Raw genomic sequence first — 18,183 nt, forward strand, 5'->3', positions numbered from 1 at the left:
GGAGGGTGGCTGCACCTCTTAAAGGGAGGTGCTCACTGAAGGACTCACCCGCTCAGAGCTCCAGTGCTGGGGCAGCAGCTCGAACGGTGCCAGGGACACACAGGGAGGAACTGGATTCTCTATCTTCAGGGTGAGGGCTGAAGCAGCAGCTTTCTCCCAGACGGTGAAGCTTGTGAAGCCATTGTTTCTGTGTTGAGCCCTCTCCCTCCCTGCATGCAGAGGTAAGGAGACGCACCTGAGGCTCTATTAAACTGGCTATCACCTTTCACCTGTCCGGCTCTAGTGATTCCCTGAGATCATGCTCCACCTAACTTTTGGGCACACCCTCGCCACTTCCAGAGGCTTTTCCACATAAACAGCCTGTGTTGGCTCATGCTGCAGACTTTCCTAAAATCTCTCGAAGGTTCACAAAACACAAACAAGCAGCATCTGGCTTTGGCGTGTCCTATAACTCTGGCTGAGCAGCCCTAAGACTGGCACTAGCCACAGCCAGCCTTGGTTCGTGGCTTGGCTTCTCAAGGTACCTCCAAGCACAGTATGGGCGGTGGTCAGGCATATGCTTGTGCCAGGTAGCCCAGGCAGGGCACAAACTGAGGCTGAACTTGGCCTGCAGCAGCTCCCCTCCCGGGAGGCTCTGGGACTGGCAGGTCCAGTGCCTAGCTTTGGACTGGGCCAGAACATCACCTGGCCACCTCCAAGGATAACACACCCAAAGGGAAGGCTAGGCAGACACCAGAGTCCCACCAAGATAAACCCTGCTCTGCAGGGTCAGCCCTCACACAACAGCTCCTCTAATGTACTCAGAGCAGTCCTCACAACCAATGAACCTGAGGGTCACATATCTGGAGCACCCTGCTCCGGTCACCAGGGAGACTGCACCATTGGGTCCCACAGCACACTACATAAGCCTATTCTACTAAGACCAGGAGACATAGCAGCCCTACATAAAAACCAGCACAGGGAGGCAGCCGAAATCAGGAGACAAACACTTTCCAAATAAAAGAACTTAACAAAGCTCCAGAAAAAGAACTAAACAAAATGGAGACAAGCAATCTACCAGATGTAGAGTTCCAAACACTGGTTATAAAGATGATCAATGATTTCAGGGAGAACTTCAAAAAAGAGATAGGAAGCATAAAAATGAAGATAGAAAACATAAAACAGGACCAGTCAGAAATAAAGACTACAATAACAAAAATTAAGAATATATTACAGGGGGCCGGCCTGGTGGCTCAGGCGGTTGGAGCTTCTTGCTCCTAACTCTGAAGGCTGCCAGTTCGATTCCCACACGGGCCAATGGGCTCTCAACCACAAGGTTGCCAGTTCAAGTCCTTGAGTCCTGCAAGGGATGGTGGGCAGTGCCCCCTGCAACTAGCAATGGCAACTGGACCTGGAGCTGAGCTGTGCCCTCCACAACTAAGACTGAAAGAACAACTTGACTTGGAAAAAAGTCCTGGAAGTACACACTGTTCCCCAATAAAGTCCTGTTCCCCTTCCCCAATAATAATAATAAAAAGAATATATTACAGGGAATTAACAGTAGATTAGATAAAGCAGAGGATTGAATCAACAATTTTGAAGATAAGGTAACAGAAAACCCCCAATCAGAACAGCAAAAAGAAAAAAGAATCCAAAAAATGGAGGACAGTTTAAGGGGCCTCTGGGGCAACATCAAGCGTACCAACATTCACATCATAGGGGTACCAGAAGGAGAGGAGAGAAAGAGCAAGAAACGAAGAACCTATTTGAAGAAATAATGACAGAAAACATCCCTAGCCTGGTGAAGAAAATAGATATACATGACCAGGAAGCACAGAGAGTTCCAAACAAGATGAACCCATACAGGCCCACACCAAGGCATATCATAATTAAAATGCCAAAGGCTAGAGAGACAAAGAAAGAATCTTAAAAGCAACAAGAGAAAAGCAGTTAGTTACCTATATGGGAGCTCCCGTAAGACTACCAGCTGATTTCTCAACAGAAACTTTGCAGGCCAGGAGGGATTGGCAGGAAATGTTCAAAGTTATCAAAAGCAAAGACCTACCACCAAGATTACTCTACCCAGCAAAGCTCTCATTTAGAATTGAAGAACAGATGAAGAACTTCCTGGACAAGAAAAAGCTAAAGGAATTCATCACCACCAAACCAGTATTACAAAGAATCTTAGAGAGACTTCTTTAAGACAAAAAAAAAAAAAGAAAGAAAAGAAAAAAAAAGATTAAAAATATAAATAATAAAATGCAATAACTATATATCTATCAGCAATTACTTTAAATATAAATGGATTAAATGCCCCAGTCAAAAGACAGGGTGGCTGAATAAGACCCTTACATGTGTTGCCTATATCTGACTCACTTCAGATCGAAAGACACACACAGACTGAAAGTAAAGGGATGGGAAAAAGGTATTTCATAAAAATGGAAACAAAACAAAAATCTGTGTTAGCAATACTTATACCAGACTCAATAGCCTTTAAAACAAAGGCTATAATGAGAGACAAAGAAAGACCTAGTAAACCCACTTCTGGGTGTTTATCCGAAGAAACCCAAATGCTACTTTGAGGGGATGTGCTCATCCATATAGTCATTGTAGCATTATTTACAATAGCCAAGATGTGGAGGCAGCCTGAATGGATGAATACTGTGTTTCCCTGAAAATAAGACCTAGCTGGAAAATCAATTGCGTCTTTTGGAGCAAAAATTAATATAAAACCCAGTATTATATTACTATTATATTATATTATATTATATTATATTATATTATATTATATTATATTATATTATATTATATTATATTCCTGTCTTATAGTAAAATAAGACCAGATCTTGTATTAATTTTTCATTCAAAAGACACATTAGACCTGATTGTCTTGGCTAGGTCTTATTTTCGGGGAAACACGGTAGATAAAGAAGAGGTGATACATATATACAATAGAATATTACTCAGCAGTAAAAAAGAACGAAATCTTGCCATTTGTGACAACATGGATGGACCTAGAGGGTATTATGCTGATTGGAGTAAGTCAGACAGAGAAAGACAAATGTCATATTATTTCATTTATAAGTGAAATCTAGGGCCTTCCTGGTGGTTCAGGCGGTTAGAGCTCCGTGCTCCTAACTCTGAAGGCTGCTGGTTCTATTCCCACATGGGCCAGTGGGCTCTCAACCACAAGGTTGCCAGTTCGATTCCTCGAGTCCCGCAAGGGATGGTGGGCAGCGCCCCTGCAACCAGCAACGGCAACTGGACCTGGAGCTGAGCTGCGCCCTCCATAACTAAGACTGAAAGGACAACAACTTGACTTGGAAAAAAAATCCTGGAAGTACACACTGTTCCCAAATAAAGTCCTGTTCCCCTTCCCCAATAATAAAAAAATAAGTGGAATCTAAAGAATAAAATAAACAAACAAACTGAACAGAAATAAACTCATAACAGAGAACATTTTGACGGTTGCCAGATGAGAGGGCAGTTAGGGAAGAGTGAAAAAGGGGAAGGGATTAAGAAGTACAAGTTGGAAAAAAAAAAAAAAAAAAAAAAAAAAAAAAAGAAGTACAAGTTGGTTGTTACACAATAGTCATGGGGATGTAAGGTATAGCACAAGGAATATAGTCAATAATATTGTAATAATTATGCATGGTGTCAGATAGGTACAAGATTTATTGGGGCGATAGATGGGAGGAGATTAGAGGCAGAGTGAAAAAGGTGAAGGGATTAAGAAATAGAAATCGGTAGTTATAAAATAGTCCTGGAGATGTAAAGTACAGCATAGGGAATATAGTCAATGATATAGTAATAACTATGTATAGTGCCAGGTGGGTAGTAAACGAGTTAGGGGGAATCTTTTCTTAAATTATTAATATGTAAATGCCTAACCACTATGCTGTACACCTGAAATTAATATAAAATAATATTGAATGTGATAAAAATTAAAAAATGGATAATGGCCCGCCACCCCCCAAAAAAGATATGATGGAATCCTAACCGCAGTGCCTTAGAATGTGACCTTATTTGGAAATAGTATCCTAACAGATATAGTTAGTTAAGGTGAGGTCATACTGGAGCAGAATGGGCTCCTACTCTAATATGACCGGTGTCCTTATAAGAAGATGGCCATATGAAGACAGAGACACCCAGGGAGAGTGCCATGTGATGAAAGCAGAGATTGGGGTTATGCAGCTACAAGCCGAGGAATGCCAAGGATTGACGGCACTCCACCAGAAGCCAGGCAGAGTCATAGAACAATTCCCCTCTAGCTTTCAGAGGGAGCATTAGACTTCTAGTTTTCCATAACTGTGAGACAAATTTCTGTTGCTTTCAGTTATTGGGTTTGTGGAACTTGGTTATGGCAGCCCTAACAAACTAATACAGGAGGGATTTCTGAGTTTAGGGTGGTGGCTGAGCTCACACGTCCCCCAGATCCGTCACAAGACACATCAGGCACTGCGGCAGGAATGGGCTACATGTTCAGGAAGACTTTCTCCTTTTCTTCCTGGGCACCTGGCTACACAACACTCCCACCCTTCCCACATCTAGCAGTCGTGTGACCAATAGACTGTGACAGGAAGTAATGTTTGTCAGCTCCAGGCCGAGGTGGGTAAGAGTGAGCACGTTCTCTTCAGGCTCTCTGTCTCCCTTCCCTTGACTCCCAGTTGGGTGTAGAGAACTCAAGGAAGGACTCTGAGGCCCTAGGAGGTGGCAGAGCCACCAGATGGGAGAAGCCTGGATCCCCAGTTACCATGTGGCAAATGGCCCACTGAACAGATTGCACTGTGCTGTAAGAAATACATCTTTATTAGTTTAAGCAACCGGAGTTTGGGAGCTGTATGTTATAGCAGTGAGATAGCCCTGACCTATGCAGGATCTGCAGGGTGAGAGAAGCAGTAAGCACACAGGGAAACAACTTCCCGAAGTGTGAGGTACAGTGCGACTGGGCAATTCTGCTATGGATCCCTTCAACAGATGTAGAGAGAGTGAGGACAGGGCGATATACCCCATCCCCTTAGCACCTTCAGGACTTAGCCAGCCCGCCCCCGCCCCAGGTCTGCAGCTGGAGCACTTGGAGACGCCCCCATTTCCTCAGGAGAGTGGCACATGCCAGAGATGGTGGGGGCAGGGAGCTCTGTAAGGAGCTGAGGTCATTGAGGGCAGACAAGAGGGAAAGGGCAGCAGCTGGGCTACCCTGAATCCCAGTGGCAGTGCTCATGCCCATGCATGCTCAGCAGAGGCAGGGCTGCACAGAACAGAGGGACGGCGGGTAGCGCTGCAGCACGTCTGCTCTGCGGGGTCCAGGCGGGCCATGGGAAAAGGAAGGAGCTGCTTCTGAACCCCCAGCGAGTTCACATTAGCTGGGCTGTTTGCCGGGGGAAAATGGAAGACACCACTTTTGATGTAAAAGGTCTTTGTGGGGACCTGGGATTGGCATAAGTTGGAGGCCAGGTGTCCCTCGTGGCATCACCTGGGACACAGCAAAGGCCTGACTGAGCTGGGGACACCACTTCTCCTGCCAGCCCTGGACCAACCCAAAGGGCTGAGGACAGCAGACACGCTGCTGCAAATGCTCCGGCGGTTAAAATAGTGAAATCCTTCCGCACCGTTAGAAACAGCTGCTGCCTCTTGTGCCCTTTGACCCCTACTATGGGACCCCCGTTCCTTCCTAGGATCCCACAACTAAAGGGGACGCTTGGCATAGCACGGGAACCTCTGTGACTGACTGTGTCCTGTTCTCTGCTGTACCCCAGGGACAAAAAGTGCCTGACACATATCACGTGCTCAGCAAACATAGGTTGAATGAATGAATCAGAATTCAAACCCAGACCTTCTAATTGCAAACTGAATCACTCTTCTGGGGGCAAAGCGGGGACTCAGTGACCCCAGATCTCCCTGTACAGGCTGTGCCATGATTACATGTTGAAAGAATTAATGTCTGTCCTACCCACCTCATGGGGCTTTTGTAAGGATAATTCCTGCTCAAGGTGCTTTCCCACCTGATTTCCCCAACACTCTGTGACATAGGAAGGCAGACACTAACTTATTCCCATTTTTCAGATGTGCACACTGAGGCCCAGAGCAGTTAAGGTTCTTGTTTGAGCTCACACAGCTTGGAAGTGGTAGAGTCAGGATTTGAACTCATACTTCCTGATTCCAAATTGAAGCCTCAATCCATAGTCTGTATTCATTCATTTGTTCATTTGTTCATTCATTCCACCGTCATTGAGTACCAGCCCCAAGCTGGTTAATAAGTTAACGAAGTAGTCCTGGAACCCAAAGGGCTCAGCAGACCAAATGGAATACTCAAGGAATGGTGACACCGTGGGCCTGGTGCTTTTGCAAAGTCAAAAAGCTGCAGAAGCACAAAGGTGAACTCACAACTGCCTGGAGGACTCTAGGAAGACTTCCCAGAGGAGGTGACACATGAAAGTTAACCGGCAGAGGGAGGGGCAGGAGCACTCCAGGTAGAGACACCAGAGTGTGCAAAGGCCTGGAACTGCGAAGTTGCTTGGCCTGCTCGGAAAGCAGTGAGCCAGGGGGATGTGCTGGTGAGTGAAAGGGGATGAAACATGAGGGTGGGGAGGGAGGTCTGGCCTGCTGGCAAAGGCCTGGAATGGCAAGATGGTGGCCGTCACTCACATGCCAGCCGTACTCCCAGGATGACAAAATTAGGTGCTGAAACTTCTCCTCCGGCTTCTGCCGAAGCCACTCATGGAGGTACAAGGCCCCGCCTTGGCCATGGTGGGAAATGCCTTGGAAGAGCGGCTACAGGGTGCTCATTTCTAAGCCCTCTGGTTTGGTCTGGCCTGCTGGCTCCCGAGTGGCTCTTTGGGCTTCCCAGCCTCTTTCTCCTTTGGGTGGGGGGCCCTGGACATCCGCTTCCCTGGACAGCTGATCCTGGACCCCCTTGGTCTCTGGCCATCCTACCTGTACCTCTTTGCTGTTAGGGGAGCTGGTGGCAGGCAATGGCCCCACTCCCAGGGCTGATCTGAAGGGGGCCGTTGGAGCCCCTTCCTGGGCATGGACCCCTCCTATGGGTACTTGTGGCCATAGTTGATCTTCCAGGTAACTAGGGCGGCAGCTCCTTCCAGATGTGCTCCTGTCAGCATGCTTGGTTCTAGGAAGTGAACAGAGCCCTCACGGCAGGGAGTGGGAGGAAGTGGGGGACATTGGAAACATTCTGCCCACGCTTTTAGGTCTGTGTTTGCGCAGCTGGTGTCTGGTCTCCAAGGATACATGCAGCCAATACATGCAGTCTCCAAGGGCTGGGTTGCCAGGGTCCTGCTGGAGAGGAGGAGCTGGGGACTCAGAGGCCTTGGGGCTCTCCATAGGCTGTAGGACAGACTAAGCCGGAAAAAGGAGCAAAAGCCAGCCACAACGCACACAATGTGACAGACAGGAGGCCGTTCTCTCCCAGAGGGACTCGGGGCCCAGGCCTTTCTCGCTCACGCCCAGAGGCTCTCGGGTGGCGTATCAGGTGCCATAGCCTCTACTCCACTCAGTAAACCCCAATGTACACCTACTATGCACCAGGCACCTAAGGGGGTCCGAAGAGAGGCAGTCTCCACCCTGGGGAAGCTCTGGACACATGGCTGAGACACAGCTCTGCCACTCCATAGCTGAGTGGCCTCCTCTGTACAACTGGATGATCATGGGACCTACCCTTAGTACTGAGAGAATGACATTAGGCCAGTGTGTAACAACTTGGGGGCAGTGCCTGGCACGGAGGAAGGAAGCCCTCTATGAGTGTCAGCTGCTGTTTAACAAGCATCTGTTTTGTACCAGCTTCTGTGCTGTGCTCCATGTGGCCTTAAATCATCCCAAGGAGGGGCTCTCATAACCTCCTTTGCAGGTAAGGAAAGGAAGCTTAGAGAAATCATGTGTCTGCTTCAGGACACACACGGCTAGTATGTGGTGGTCCTACTCTGTGCCAGGCCCTGGGCTGGGGGTTTTACTGAGGGATCTCACTCAATTCTCACAGCGACCAGGCGCTCCAAGGTTAAGTACCAGCGAGAAGGAGGTTACCCACAATGCCCTGGGGCCATTTGCTTTTTCACTCTCTGCTGGGTGTATTCTCATTTATTCATTCAACAAACATTCATTTGCTTTTGACCCTATACCAGGCATGAGCCAGGTACTAAAGGCAGATGAAGAGGCACAGAGTCCACATGCTTCCTTCCCTCAGGGTTTCTCTGTCCAGAAGGGGAGACGGACTCATAATTGGATGGGGAGAGGGGGAGGCAAAGAATGGGGGGTGTGGTCAAGGAAGGCTTCCTGAAGGAGGTGCCCTTTTCTTGAGACTTGAACTATGAACACGAGTTAGCTGAGCAGAATAGGAGAAGACTGTTGCAGACTGGGATTTCCAGTCTGAAAGGCGAAAAAAGGGCACAGCTGTATAGACTGTCCTCTGTGCCTCAGTCTTCCCAACTGTAAAACTAGGGCTATGAGGAAGTCTGGAAAATTTGGGAAGATTAAGAGCCAGCTGGTTAGGTGGGACAGCCTGGGCCTGTAGATCTCCTTTGGCTCACAGTGGTCACTGATTAATTCTGCAAACACGTTTTTAACCCAAGCTCCCTGACCTGGCTGTAAGTAGTACCATTCTTTCCATACTGAGGGCCTTCTGTGTGTCAGGAGCTGCAAGTGAACAAAACTGACAAAATGTCCTGCCCTCGTGGAGCTTGTGCTTCTGGGCCCTGTCTTGCTCAATACTGTATCTGCATCTCCAGGGTCCCTCTGGATGTACTGCCTGGCAGACAGTAGGTGCTCAGAAAAAGGCTCAAGGAAACGACGCATAGGGGCGCTTCACATTGCAGCTGGGTGGGCAGGGAAGGAGGGAGGGAGGAAAGCCAGGAGTTACTGGGCTGTAGGGTGCAGGACCCTCGGATGGGAGTCTGATCCCAGAATTCGAGAAAGCCTCCCTGATTCAAACTGCCCCACCCCCAGGCTGGTAAGTCCAGGTGCCGAGGAAGAGAAGGCAGACGTGGGTGTCGCCTTCCTCGGGCCTTGGGAGACCCAGTGCCTTCTCGACCGCAGCAGGGTCTGTGCTCAGTGCCACACATTTCGCGTGTCCAAGGCGACCCCTGGTGGTCATCGTGGAGACCACAGCCGAACGGCCGTCCTCCCACCCACGAGGCCGACAACCAGACCCAGCTGGCGTGGCTGCCGCGGAGCTCCGCTGCGGGGTGCATAGGCACCCCCCGGGGGCAGGGCGATGGGAGGGTGCAGAAAGGCGCCCCCAAAGTGCTACTTTCCAAGGTGCCCAAGAAGAGCCTACGGCACACAAGGACAACCGCTTCTAGATTCCGAGTGCCCACCTGTGCCAGGCCCCTCCGTACAGCGCTCCGCTTCCGTCCCCGAAATTGAGGTTTCCAGGCTTTATCACAGCCTTGACCACTATTAACCTCCCAGAGCTCTGGCAAACTCCCTTGTAAAATATGGGGATAATCATAAGACTAAGTGCCGAGCATTAATAAGTGTTATTTATGATGAACAATTTTCTGACGCTAGATTTATTAACTCATTAAAAACCAATCCAAAAAAACCACAAACCCATCCAACAACCTCTGGAAGATGTGGAGGCAGATCCCAGGCCTATCTCTGGCCTAGGCCTGTGCTAAGGGGCAAGGGGGCACTGAAGCTCAGAAAGCACGGGGGCTGGGAGGTGAGCTCCAGCAGTGCTGGGACTCACTTAATGCTCCTCCCACCTTCCTGGCCACGCCCCCAGGCCATCAACAGCCCAACTTGCTGGGAGTTGTCATTGGCCCACCCCATCCACTCCCACTGATGAGGCTCTACCCTAATCCAACGCCTGTGGTTCTGTCCATAAGTCTCTCCTGGGACTCAATACTTAATGTGTCCTTAATGTGTGCCTGTGGTCAGCATCAGCTTTGCCCGAAGAATGTCCACGCTGACAGGGAGAGGAGTCCTGGGGCCTTGGGAAGGCAGTGAGTAATAAAAGGCTCGCAGATGCTTTCATCTCTGAGCTTTGTCCTAGGGAGATAAGCAAGTCCGAAATACGAAACACCCTTGGATGTGAGCCACAGTCAGGCCAGTACATTCCCTACCTCCTGCCTGCCTGCTTAGAGAATTCTTGAGGAAGAGAGAAGGGGTATGGAGTAGGCCACCCTAAATTCCTTGTACATGAGCTGGTCCCCTGTGGGCTCAGGGGCCCTGACAAAAAAAGCCTTATCACAAAGCAAAAAAGATCCTTTGTTTTAAAAGATTTCTCCCACCATGTGTTTGGGCAGCACCCTTAGGACAAAGCCAGAGAAAAAATCTAATTCAGGCTTGCCTTGAGCGACGTGACATTTTTACTCCCTCTTGGAGTTATGACTTGCTATTGTGAGAAAAAAAATGAGCTAAACAAGATGTGTTCTGGGAGAATTTTCATTAGCGGAATACTGATTACAAAGCCCCTTCCCCTCCAAGGCAATGGAGATTTGGACAGATTTCCTTCCTTTCCCAGACCTACTCCCATCAGGCCAGCATGAAGGCCAAAGGGCACTTACATTAACGATCTTGTCCCCATTTTAAAATACAAACTTGGGGGGTTGACAAGGATGGAGCACCCGTTTTGCCATTAACCTTTATTCTGCTAACTTTTCAGGCTGTGCAATTTTCCAGGAAAATTAAATCCCTATGTGCCTGACTCATTTTACACCAAAGTCATCAAAATGTGGCCTTCAAGACCCCTTTGAAGTCTTAAAACTAGACATGTGGTCAAGGGCCCAAGTGTTTATAAGTGCATTGGAAACAGAACCATGTTAATGAAATGTTTCCTTCTTGGCAGCATTGCTGAGTGCTTCCCTGGGCTGCAGAGCGAAATCTGAGGCAGAGGCAGGCATCTGGGCTTGGGAGGGGGCAGGGCCTCCCCGGGGTTGAGGATTTCTGCAGGGCAGCTGCCAGCAGCTGTCTGCCTACCCTCTATCGGCCACTAAAGAGTAACGGTCCAGTCAGATCCGTAGGAAAGGGTAGTCAACCAGTGAAAGTCAGCAAGGGCCTGGCACCTGGTTTGTCCATGGTTACGTTGCAGTTTTCAAAGTGTTTGTACGAACAATAGCTGGTTTCCATAGCAGCAAGTCCAGGTGCAGATAAGAGTTGCCCTGTGGCTCTGGCCATGCACCGGTAGAGAGGTGCACAGGTTTCACCCTGAGATGTCTTTCACGTAGCTGGCAGAAGATTGCCAGTGCAGCCCCCGGTGCTCACCAGCAGCCCCCGCACGTCACCTCTAGCAGCGTGCTGATCACAGAGAGCAGCGGCTGAGACTCTCCCAGGTCCCAGGGGGGTTTCTGTGATGCTGACAGCCACCGTGAGGGAGGCTCTCCCCGAGAGAAGCAACCGCCCAAGGCCACAGAGCTATGAACGGCTGAGCCCGGGTTTAAGCCCTGAGGGACTGAGGCCAAGTCCACATCGCTGACTTACAAATGCTACCTGCCCAGAAATCAGCCATGTTTCAACAAGCTATGGAAACCAATGGCTGTGGCCGGTGTTCCTCAGTGGGCAAACCCAGCCTGCTGTGGCCTGTCCAGACCCCTCTGGGCAAAGCCTGCATTCCTCAAAGCCCTCGGACCTTGTCGTGAGTCCAGCAACAGTCATTCACGGTGCAGAACCACAGGTAAGGGCGCTCCCTCCAGGAGCAGGAGAAAACCTCCGTTCCTCCAGCCTCCCTCTCACCTCTCAGAGGTAAACAAACAGCCACCCTGATCGACAACCAGCTGTCAAGAAGAGACACACAGAAGGTTCCAGTCTTCCTTCCTTGCCTGTCCTTCCACCCCTCACCCCCACTGGAGAGGGCGGGTGGGGGGGAAGAGGCAGCGGGGACTTACCATCACTATGACAACTACCAGGGGCTTATGGGGGCTCTTGGGTCCCTTTCCTTCTGTGCTCCTGCTCCTGCAGTGGTGTAACCAGGGAGGTAGAGCTGCCGTCTGGAGGACACAAAAGTTGGGTGCAGGATATGCTCCAAGTGAGCTTTGGGACTGCAAGCATGTCATTGCAGCACCTGAGTTAGTGTCACTGTCACACGGTGTCACCACTGCTGTGAGCGGGAGGGGCTAGGCACTCGTACATCCTAAGCATGAAGCAAGCAGAAGTTTTTCCTAGCAGGAAAGAGCAGAGGAAGCCAGAGGGAGGGGAAGACTACAAGTATGAGCCCTGCAGTCCAAGGGCAGTGGATGTCGTTTGAATCAATTCCCTAAAAGGAGGGTTTCCCATATAATTAGGAAAAGGCTTTGTCTCCCTGTCTCTCTCTTAAACCTCAGCCTCCACCGAGGTGGGTTTCACACTTGGGAGTCTTACTCAGGGCACGCCCCAGCAAACCTCTCAACAGGCTGTGGGGCTGACGGGACCCATGCACCACCGCCCCAGTGCCCCTCACCCTCAGGCTCGCCCTGTCTGCACGAAGGCTCACAGAGAAGCGAGACATCCCCCTGCAAAAAGAGGCGAGGCTCACGGTCCAAACAGGTTGCTAACCTACGTCCTTCCAGCCGGGCTTGGAAGAGCTGGTCAAAGACTCAAACCATTTATTCAGAAGTGACACCATCCAGGAACACCAGGGGAGCTTTAAGGAGCAAACATTTTATTTAATAAGTTATAAGATACAATTTACAGTCGGCATTTGATTCCAGTTTTGCTTCCATATCCCCGTTTCCAAGGCCTGTGTTCCTTTCACATTTGGCTTTGGGCCGCTCCAGTTTCTAAGAGTGGGCTTTTGCCAACATTCGCTGCCAGTGGCTACACCTTGGTGAAGGTGACCCACCTGGTCGACTGTCCCACCTACAAACATACTCTCAACAACAGGGTCACTTCCTCAGAATTGAGCAGCACATCAGAAGGGTCTTCCTGCCTCAGCCACTACCTACTTGGGCCCTGCATTGTCCTCCAATGCTTTAACTTTATTCCAAAGCTGGTCTGCAGAAAAGGGTGCAAAATGCCTTACACCCTCGTTTGGGAATTTTGCACCTGCATCTAGCTTCCCAGACAGCCTCAGATGACATGTGGTCAGGGCCAAATACACAGCCACCATCAACTATGTAGCTTGTACTATTTCTGCCAAACAGTAAAGGACCACCGATGAGCTGCTGTCCTTCCCACCCCAAAAATTCCCTTTCAGGCCAAAGGTTGGCAGGAATTTCGTTCTTTCCTATCTAGAATTTATTTTCCAGAAAAAGTGACCCCTGAGACGGACTGGGATGGGTGTGGAGTGTTATGTTGCGTGAAGGCCCCCGCTAACACACAGACGCCCCAGCAGCCACTTCAAATGTGTTGGGAAGGCTCATCAGACTGACAAATGGCTGGAGCATGTGTTAAGAACAAGGGCTAGTGTTGGTCAAAAAAGGGATCTTTGGCAAGTGGGGGGCGGGGGGCTGCTTACCACTGCAGAATTCCCTCAGACCCACCGACTGAAATGGACTTGAAAAACAAGAGCAAAAACATGGCTGCCAAGATGGTCACACGTCCTGACTTTGCAGGGAAATAATCAGCAGAACAAGGGGAGAGGCAGCAGGAAGACATTCAGGCCATTCAGGCCAGTCTGCCACCGTGTACACTGTGCCCTTTGAGAGACGGGAAAAGGCCACAGAGAAGGGCGGGGGTGGTAATTAGTGTTAAAACAATGCTGTCCACCTAATAGCCTTTTCTTCTGTAATATGGGCACCAAAAGAGATGAAGTTGGTTTTAAGCCATCTTCTTTTCTAAATGACGACCTAAACTAGGTTTCTTTTTCCTTGCCCCTCCTCCTCCTGGTCTTGTTTCATAAATTGGTTGCCAATTTCACTTTTTAAATAATCGGCCTTGCCTGTGCTCTTGGTTTGTCTGCAAATTCCAACTTGCTCAGCCCACTGAATAAGTTTGCATTTCTGAAGCGCCCCCGACACATCCCTAAAGAGTCAGTTTAGGACTTCTTTCTGAAGGCACTTTAGAATGGCAATGTTTTTGGAATGGAGTTTCAGACCCACAAACAGGCTGGAGGACATGGTACAGAACGAGTTACAAACAAGCAACAAAAACAACCACCAGAACTCCTTCCAGGATTTGATGAGAACTGTTTTAAGGCACCGTGACGTGGAAGGGGCTGCCAGGAATGTGTTCCTCTCCCCACTTCACAGCCAGAACATAATCCCCCTTCTCCTTGACGACATACGTGACGTTGTATTGTTGATTGCCCACATGCTTCATGGAGACCTCTTCGCAGGGGGTGGTGGGACCATGGACCCCGATCAGCAGCATGTTGGAACCTGGGAGGCAGAGGAAGATGGTTATTTCGTGAGGATGCATCCCAAAAGGCAGAGGAAGAGGAGGGGATATGGAAGCCAAGGAACGATACCAGTTACTGCCTATTGAGCTTCTACAGTGATGCTGGGGACCCGAGAGGTGGGAGAGCGGGATGATTATGGGCGGGATTCATAGAGCCTGACAGTGTGGGTTCAAATCCCTGCCCCGCCACTTCCTGGCCAGGTGACCTTGGACACGGAACTTCACCTCTTCCTGTCTTAGCCTCCTCGTCTCGTCTGTAAATAGATGACACTAGCACTTACCTCATGGGCTCATTGTGAGGTTGAGAGGAGTTATTATATGTGAAGCCCTTTGCACATAGTAAGGGCTATCTGTGTAGGTAGATCTCATTTATTCTCATAAGAACCTTACCGAGGGTACTATTATCAGTCCCATTTTAGAGAAGAGGAAACTGACTTTCAGCAAGAGATTGAGTAACTTTCCCAAGGTCACATGGCTGTCAAGGAAGGGAGGGAGGGATAGGTAAGTGGTGGAGCCAGATTTCCAGCCTGCATGTGCTAGATGCCAGAACCCAGGCAATTAACCATTGACACTCAAATAAATACCCAAGTTCAAACTGCAATTAAATTTGAAGCAATTAGTGGCAGAGAAGAGGCCAGGTTACTGATTCAGTTTGTTCATCTACAATGGGGATAACGCCACTTTTCCTATCTTCGAAAAAAAATCAAGAAGCAAAAGAGAGCAAAAGCATTTAAAAATACTAAGTGCAGAAGAATAGGGTAATAAACACGGTTACTTGCAAAGGGCTGGGTTACATGAATGGGTGGGCACTGCAGACCGGAGCAGGGAAGACCAGTATCAGTAGGTGCTCAGCTGCCCCCACCCCCACTCTCAGCAGGGCCAGGCTACCTACCTGCTTTGCTGCAGTCCACCAGGAAGGAACTCTTCTGGCCCACGAAGGCCTTTGAGAGCCCTGCCCCCTTAGAGGTCACCTTGCTGGCATCCGAGGAGGCCTTGGGGATGGCGCTATAGCAGGTCTCCGTTGAGGACCTGGTCACTGACTCCACCAGGATGGATGAGGTCTCATTGGCCAAGCCAGGGCTGACCAGACGCTGGCCTAGGACACGGAAGGGAGGGAGGTGGGTGTGAATGGCCAGATCCAGTGGGTCTCTCAGCCAGAGGAGGCAAGTGCCCCAGGTGGCAGGCCCAGGAGAGCCTCCACACCCCAACGCCTGGATCTAAATGTCACCATTTCCCCATCTCACACCCATAATGTCTTCTATGGGGTCTCATCCCACAAAACCAAGTTCTGGCTTTCTGGGCAAATGGACGAGCCTGGTCTTGGCTGACAAGGCCTAGCAATCCCTCCCGTGTAACCACGTGGCACCCCATAGAATCCACACCTTCCATTTACACGAAGCAGTGAATTATGAATAAGCAGTATAGACGTTTGGGACGACATATAACAAAATATCAAAAATTATTCTGCATGTGAAAAGATGATTTTCCTATCGGAATGTTTAATTTTTGTGCAATGAGCCTATATTACTTATATAACAGTGAACCCAAGCAGAGCGAGACATATGGAAGGAATTCACCATAATATTTATGGTGGTTACCGTGGGTGGGGAATGTGAGGTGGTTTTACTCTTTGGTATTATTTCTAGTGTTCTGAAGAAGGCATATTTTTATAGAGTGAATACAAACTTTTGATTATTTTAAAAGTGAAGGTTAGAAAAGAGGAACTTTTTTTTCAGGCCCCGATCTAAACACACACATAAGATTTCCAATATGTAAACAGTTCTTCTTTCCTGTTAGAGACAGAAACCATCTAACACGCTTTCTCAACTCCTATACTCCTGCCCTGCCTATTTATTTTACAAGTTTCGAACATGCACTCCCCTCTGACCTGTCCTACCATTTCTTTACAATCAAGATTTAGAGTAGATTCAACAAATCTAAAATGACCCACGGTTTCTACTACCAAACAGCTCTGTTGATAATGTGACAAGGGGGAGGAATGATTTCAAAGGTGTTTGGTTACCTGTGACCTTGGCCTTGAAAGGACTACCCACGATGTGGTTGGGCCCGCCGTATTTGACGCCAATCAGGTAGTTTCCAGGGGCCATGGGGGTGTACATGACTTTGTACCCTTCTGGGGTTTCCTGGCAATCCATCTTAACCTTGGACGGGCCTTCAATGGTGACGGATAATGTTCCTGGCCCCGCTCGGGTGGTGTTGATGAAAAATTCAGACTGGATACCTGGGATTAAGGAAAACGAAGTAAATATCATGTTGATGGGTTGGAGGGATGAGGGGGTATGATTTGGGGGGCGTTCCTGGGGGCACTGAAGCAGTGCGGGGGACACACAGGTTCCCTCACAAAGGGGTCCCCTTGGCAGAACCTACCGGCACTAACTTTAACTTGGAGCTCCGGGAGCAGAGAGCCTCAGGCCCTGGGGGCAGTACCTCCCTTTCCAAGGCCCAGGCAGGAGTGTGGCTGACATTTCGCCCACCAGCTCCAACCGCCTGGAAACTGTGTTCTCACCTCTGGGCATGAGCTGTGGATGAGGGCGAGAAGCCCGGGTGGTCACTGGGAGCCCAAGTGCTGCTTCAGCTGCCAGGGCCCAGCTCTGCCTCCAGGGGGTGTGGAAGCGTGGGCACCTCTGACTTTGCCTTTGTCCTCTGCGCGAAACTGGAGAAGCCCAGAAGGCCCCGCATCTCCGACTGCATCCTCAGGCTCCCTGCCCCCAACACAGGCTGGAGACTGGCTCAGCTGCTAGACCTGCCAACTGCTCCCCCCTCGCCATGAAAACCCGCCACGAGAACAGGACCGACACAGCGACAGCTGCTAACTGGGTGCCGCTTGCAGCACTCAGGCTCCAGAGCCTGTGCTCGGCATCATTATATGTGCCCAGTGACTCCTCTTTAACAAATGACACCGAGGCTCAGGGTGGCTCAGCTACTTGCCAGTCAGAGCTACAAACAAGAAAGCGGTCGAGTTGGACTCTGAACCAGTGTGCACAGCTCCGAGCCCAGGCCCACTTCCTGGCCACTGGATGGGCAGCGCGGCTGCCTCAGAGGCCCATCCTGCAGCCCCAGGACACCCAACCTCTTGCCCAGCCCGTGAGGGCCTCTGGCTCAGACATCTGTCTTGTGACAAAAGGAAAGCTGGGCCAAAAGAGAATGCCAACTGATGACCATGGTGGCATTCCTGCCTGAGCCCAATGCCCTGCAAAAGGCTCTCTCAGGCCTCTTTCCAGTCCAGTGAGGGCCACTTGGGGGCTCATACACCAGCTGTAAGTCTGCTACCGTGCCCTCTATGGGGGCATAGCAACCACACGCAGGGCTGAGCTTTTTCCAGAGCCCTGGGCATGCCCCAGCTGGGAACTATTTTGGTTTAATTACTGCTTGAAGGGCAGAGAAAGAATTATTGTTCTGGTTATCAATAAAACAAAGGAGCTGCTATCATGTAACCCCCAAATACAACCCAGCTGTTTCTGGAAGCTCCCCAGGCTCCTAGCCCAGCACTCTCCCCCGGCCCCCCATGTATTTCAACCTTGTATCTAAACAGTGCATCCTAGAAGCCCTTCAGGCAGCAGCTGGAGGTCTTCCCCCAAGCCCCCGTGTGTGCAGCTGAGTTCCTGTGGGTGTTAACCATGTTTAATGCAGCTCTACTCCATCTTTAAGGTGGGTGAGGGCTAAGGGAAGGAAGGAGGCTCTTAGATGACACCTCACGGGTACTAGGGTTCCTGGAACATTTCATCAGGAAAACTGCTTCTCCAACCAGAGGGTCTGGAACTCCGTGGTCTAATTCCTGACCTCTAACCCCTCGGCAGCAGAATCTCACCCCAAATTCTCCACATGCCGCTGCTCCGAAACCTGCAGAATGGACCATTTAAAGCTCCAGCCAAGAGATACAGCAAGTCCACCCATAAAAACACAGGGAAGTTTGCTTTGTTCTGA

General features: G+C 49.8%; 1 protein-coding gene across 6 annotated transcripts in view; it reads right to left on the reverse strand.

The window, feature by feature from the left end:
* Positions 1–12,540: 12,540 nt before the first annotated feature.
* The window catches only part of FLNB (filamin B), a 124,654-nt gene continuing 119,011 nt past the window's right edge, over positions 12,541–18,183 (reverse strand). For all 6 annotated transcript variants that reach the window (XR_013994901.1, XM_081072937.1, XM_081072940.1 and 3 more), the window contains 3 exons: positions 16,262–16,480; positions 15,131–15,334; positions 12,541–14,219 (listed from right to left, as the gene is read on the reverse strand). Coding sequence is in view for 5 of the 6 variants with exons in the window: in XM_081072937.1 (XP_080929063.1) it covers positions 14,032–14,219; positions 15,131–15,334; positions 16,262–16,480 (611 nt within the window). In the remaining variant the exon portion in view is untranslated. The remainder of the gene's footprint in view (positions 14,220–15,130; positions 15,335–16,261; positions 16,481–18,183) is intronic.

Source organism: Rhinolophus hipposideros, assembly GCF_964194185.1.
Source record: "Rhinolophus hipposideros genome assembly, chromosome: 14".
Classification (NCBI taxonomy): Eukaryota; Metazoa; Chordata; class Mammalia; order Chiroptera; family Rhinolophidae; genus Rhinolophus; species Rhinolophus hipposideros.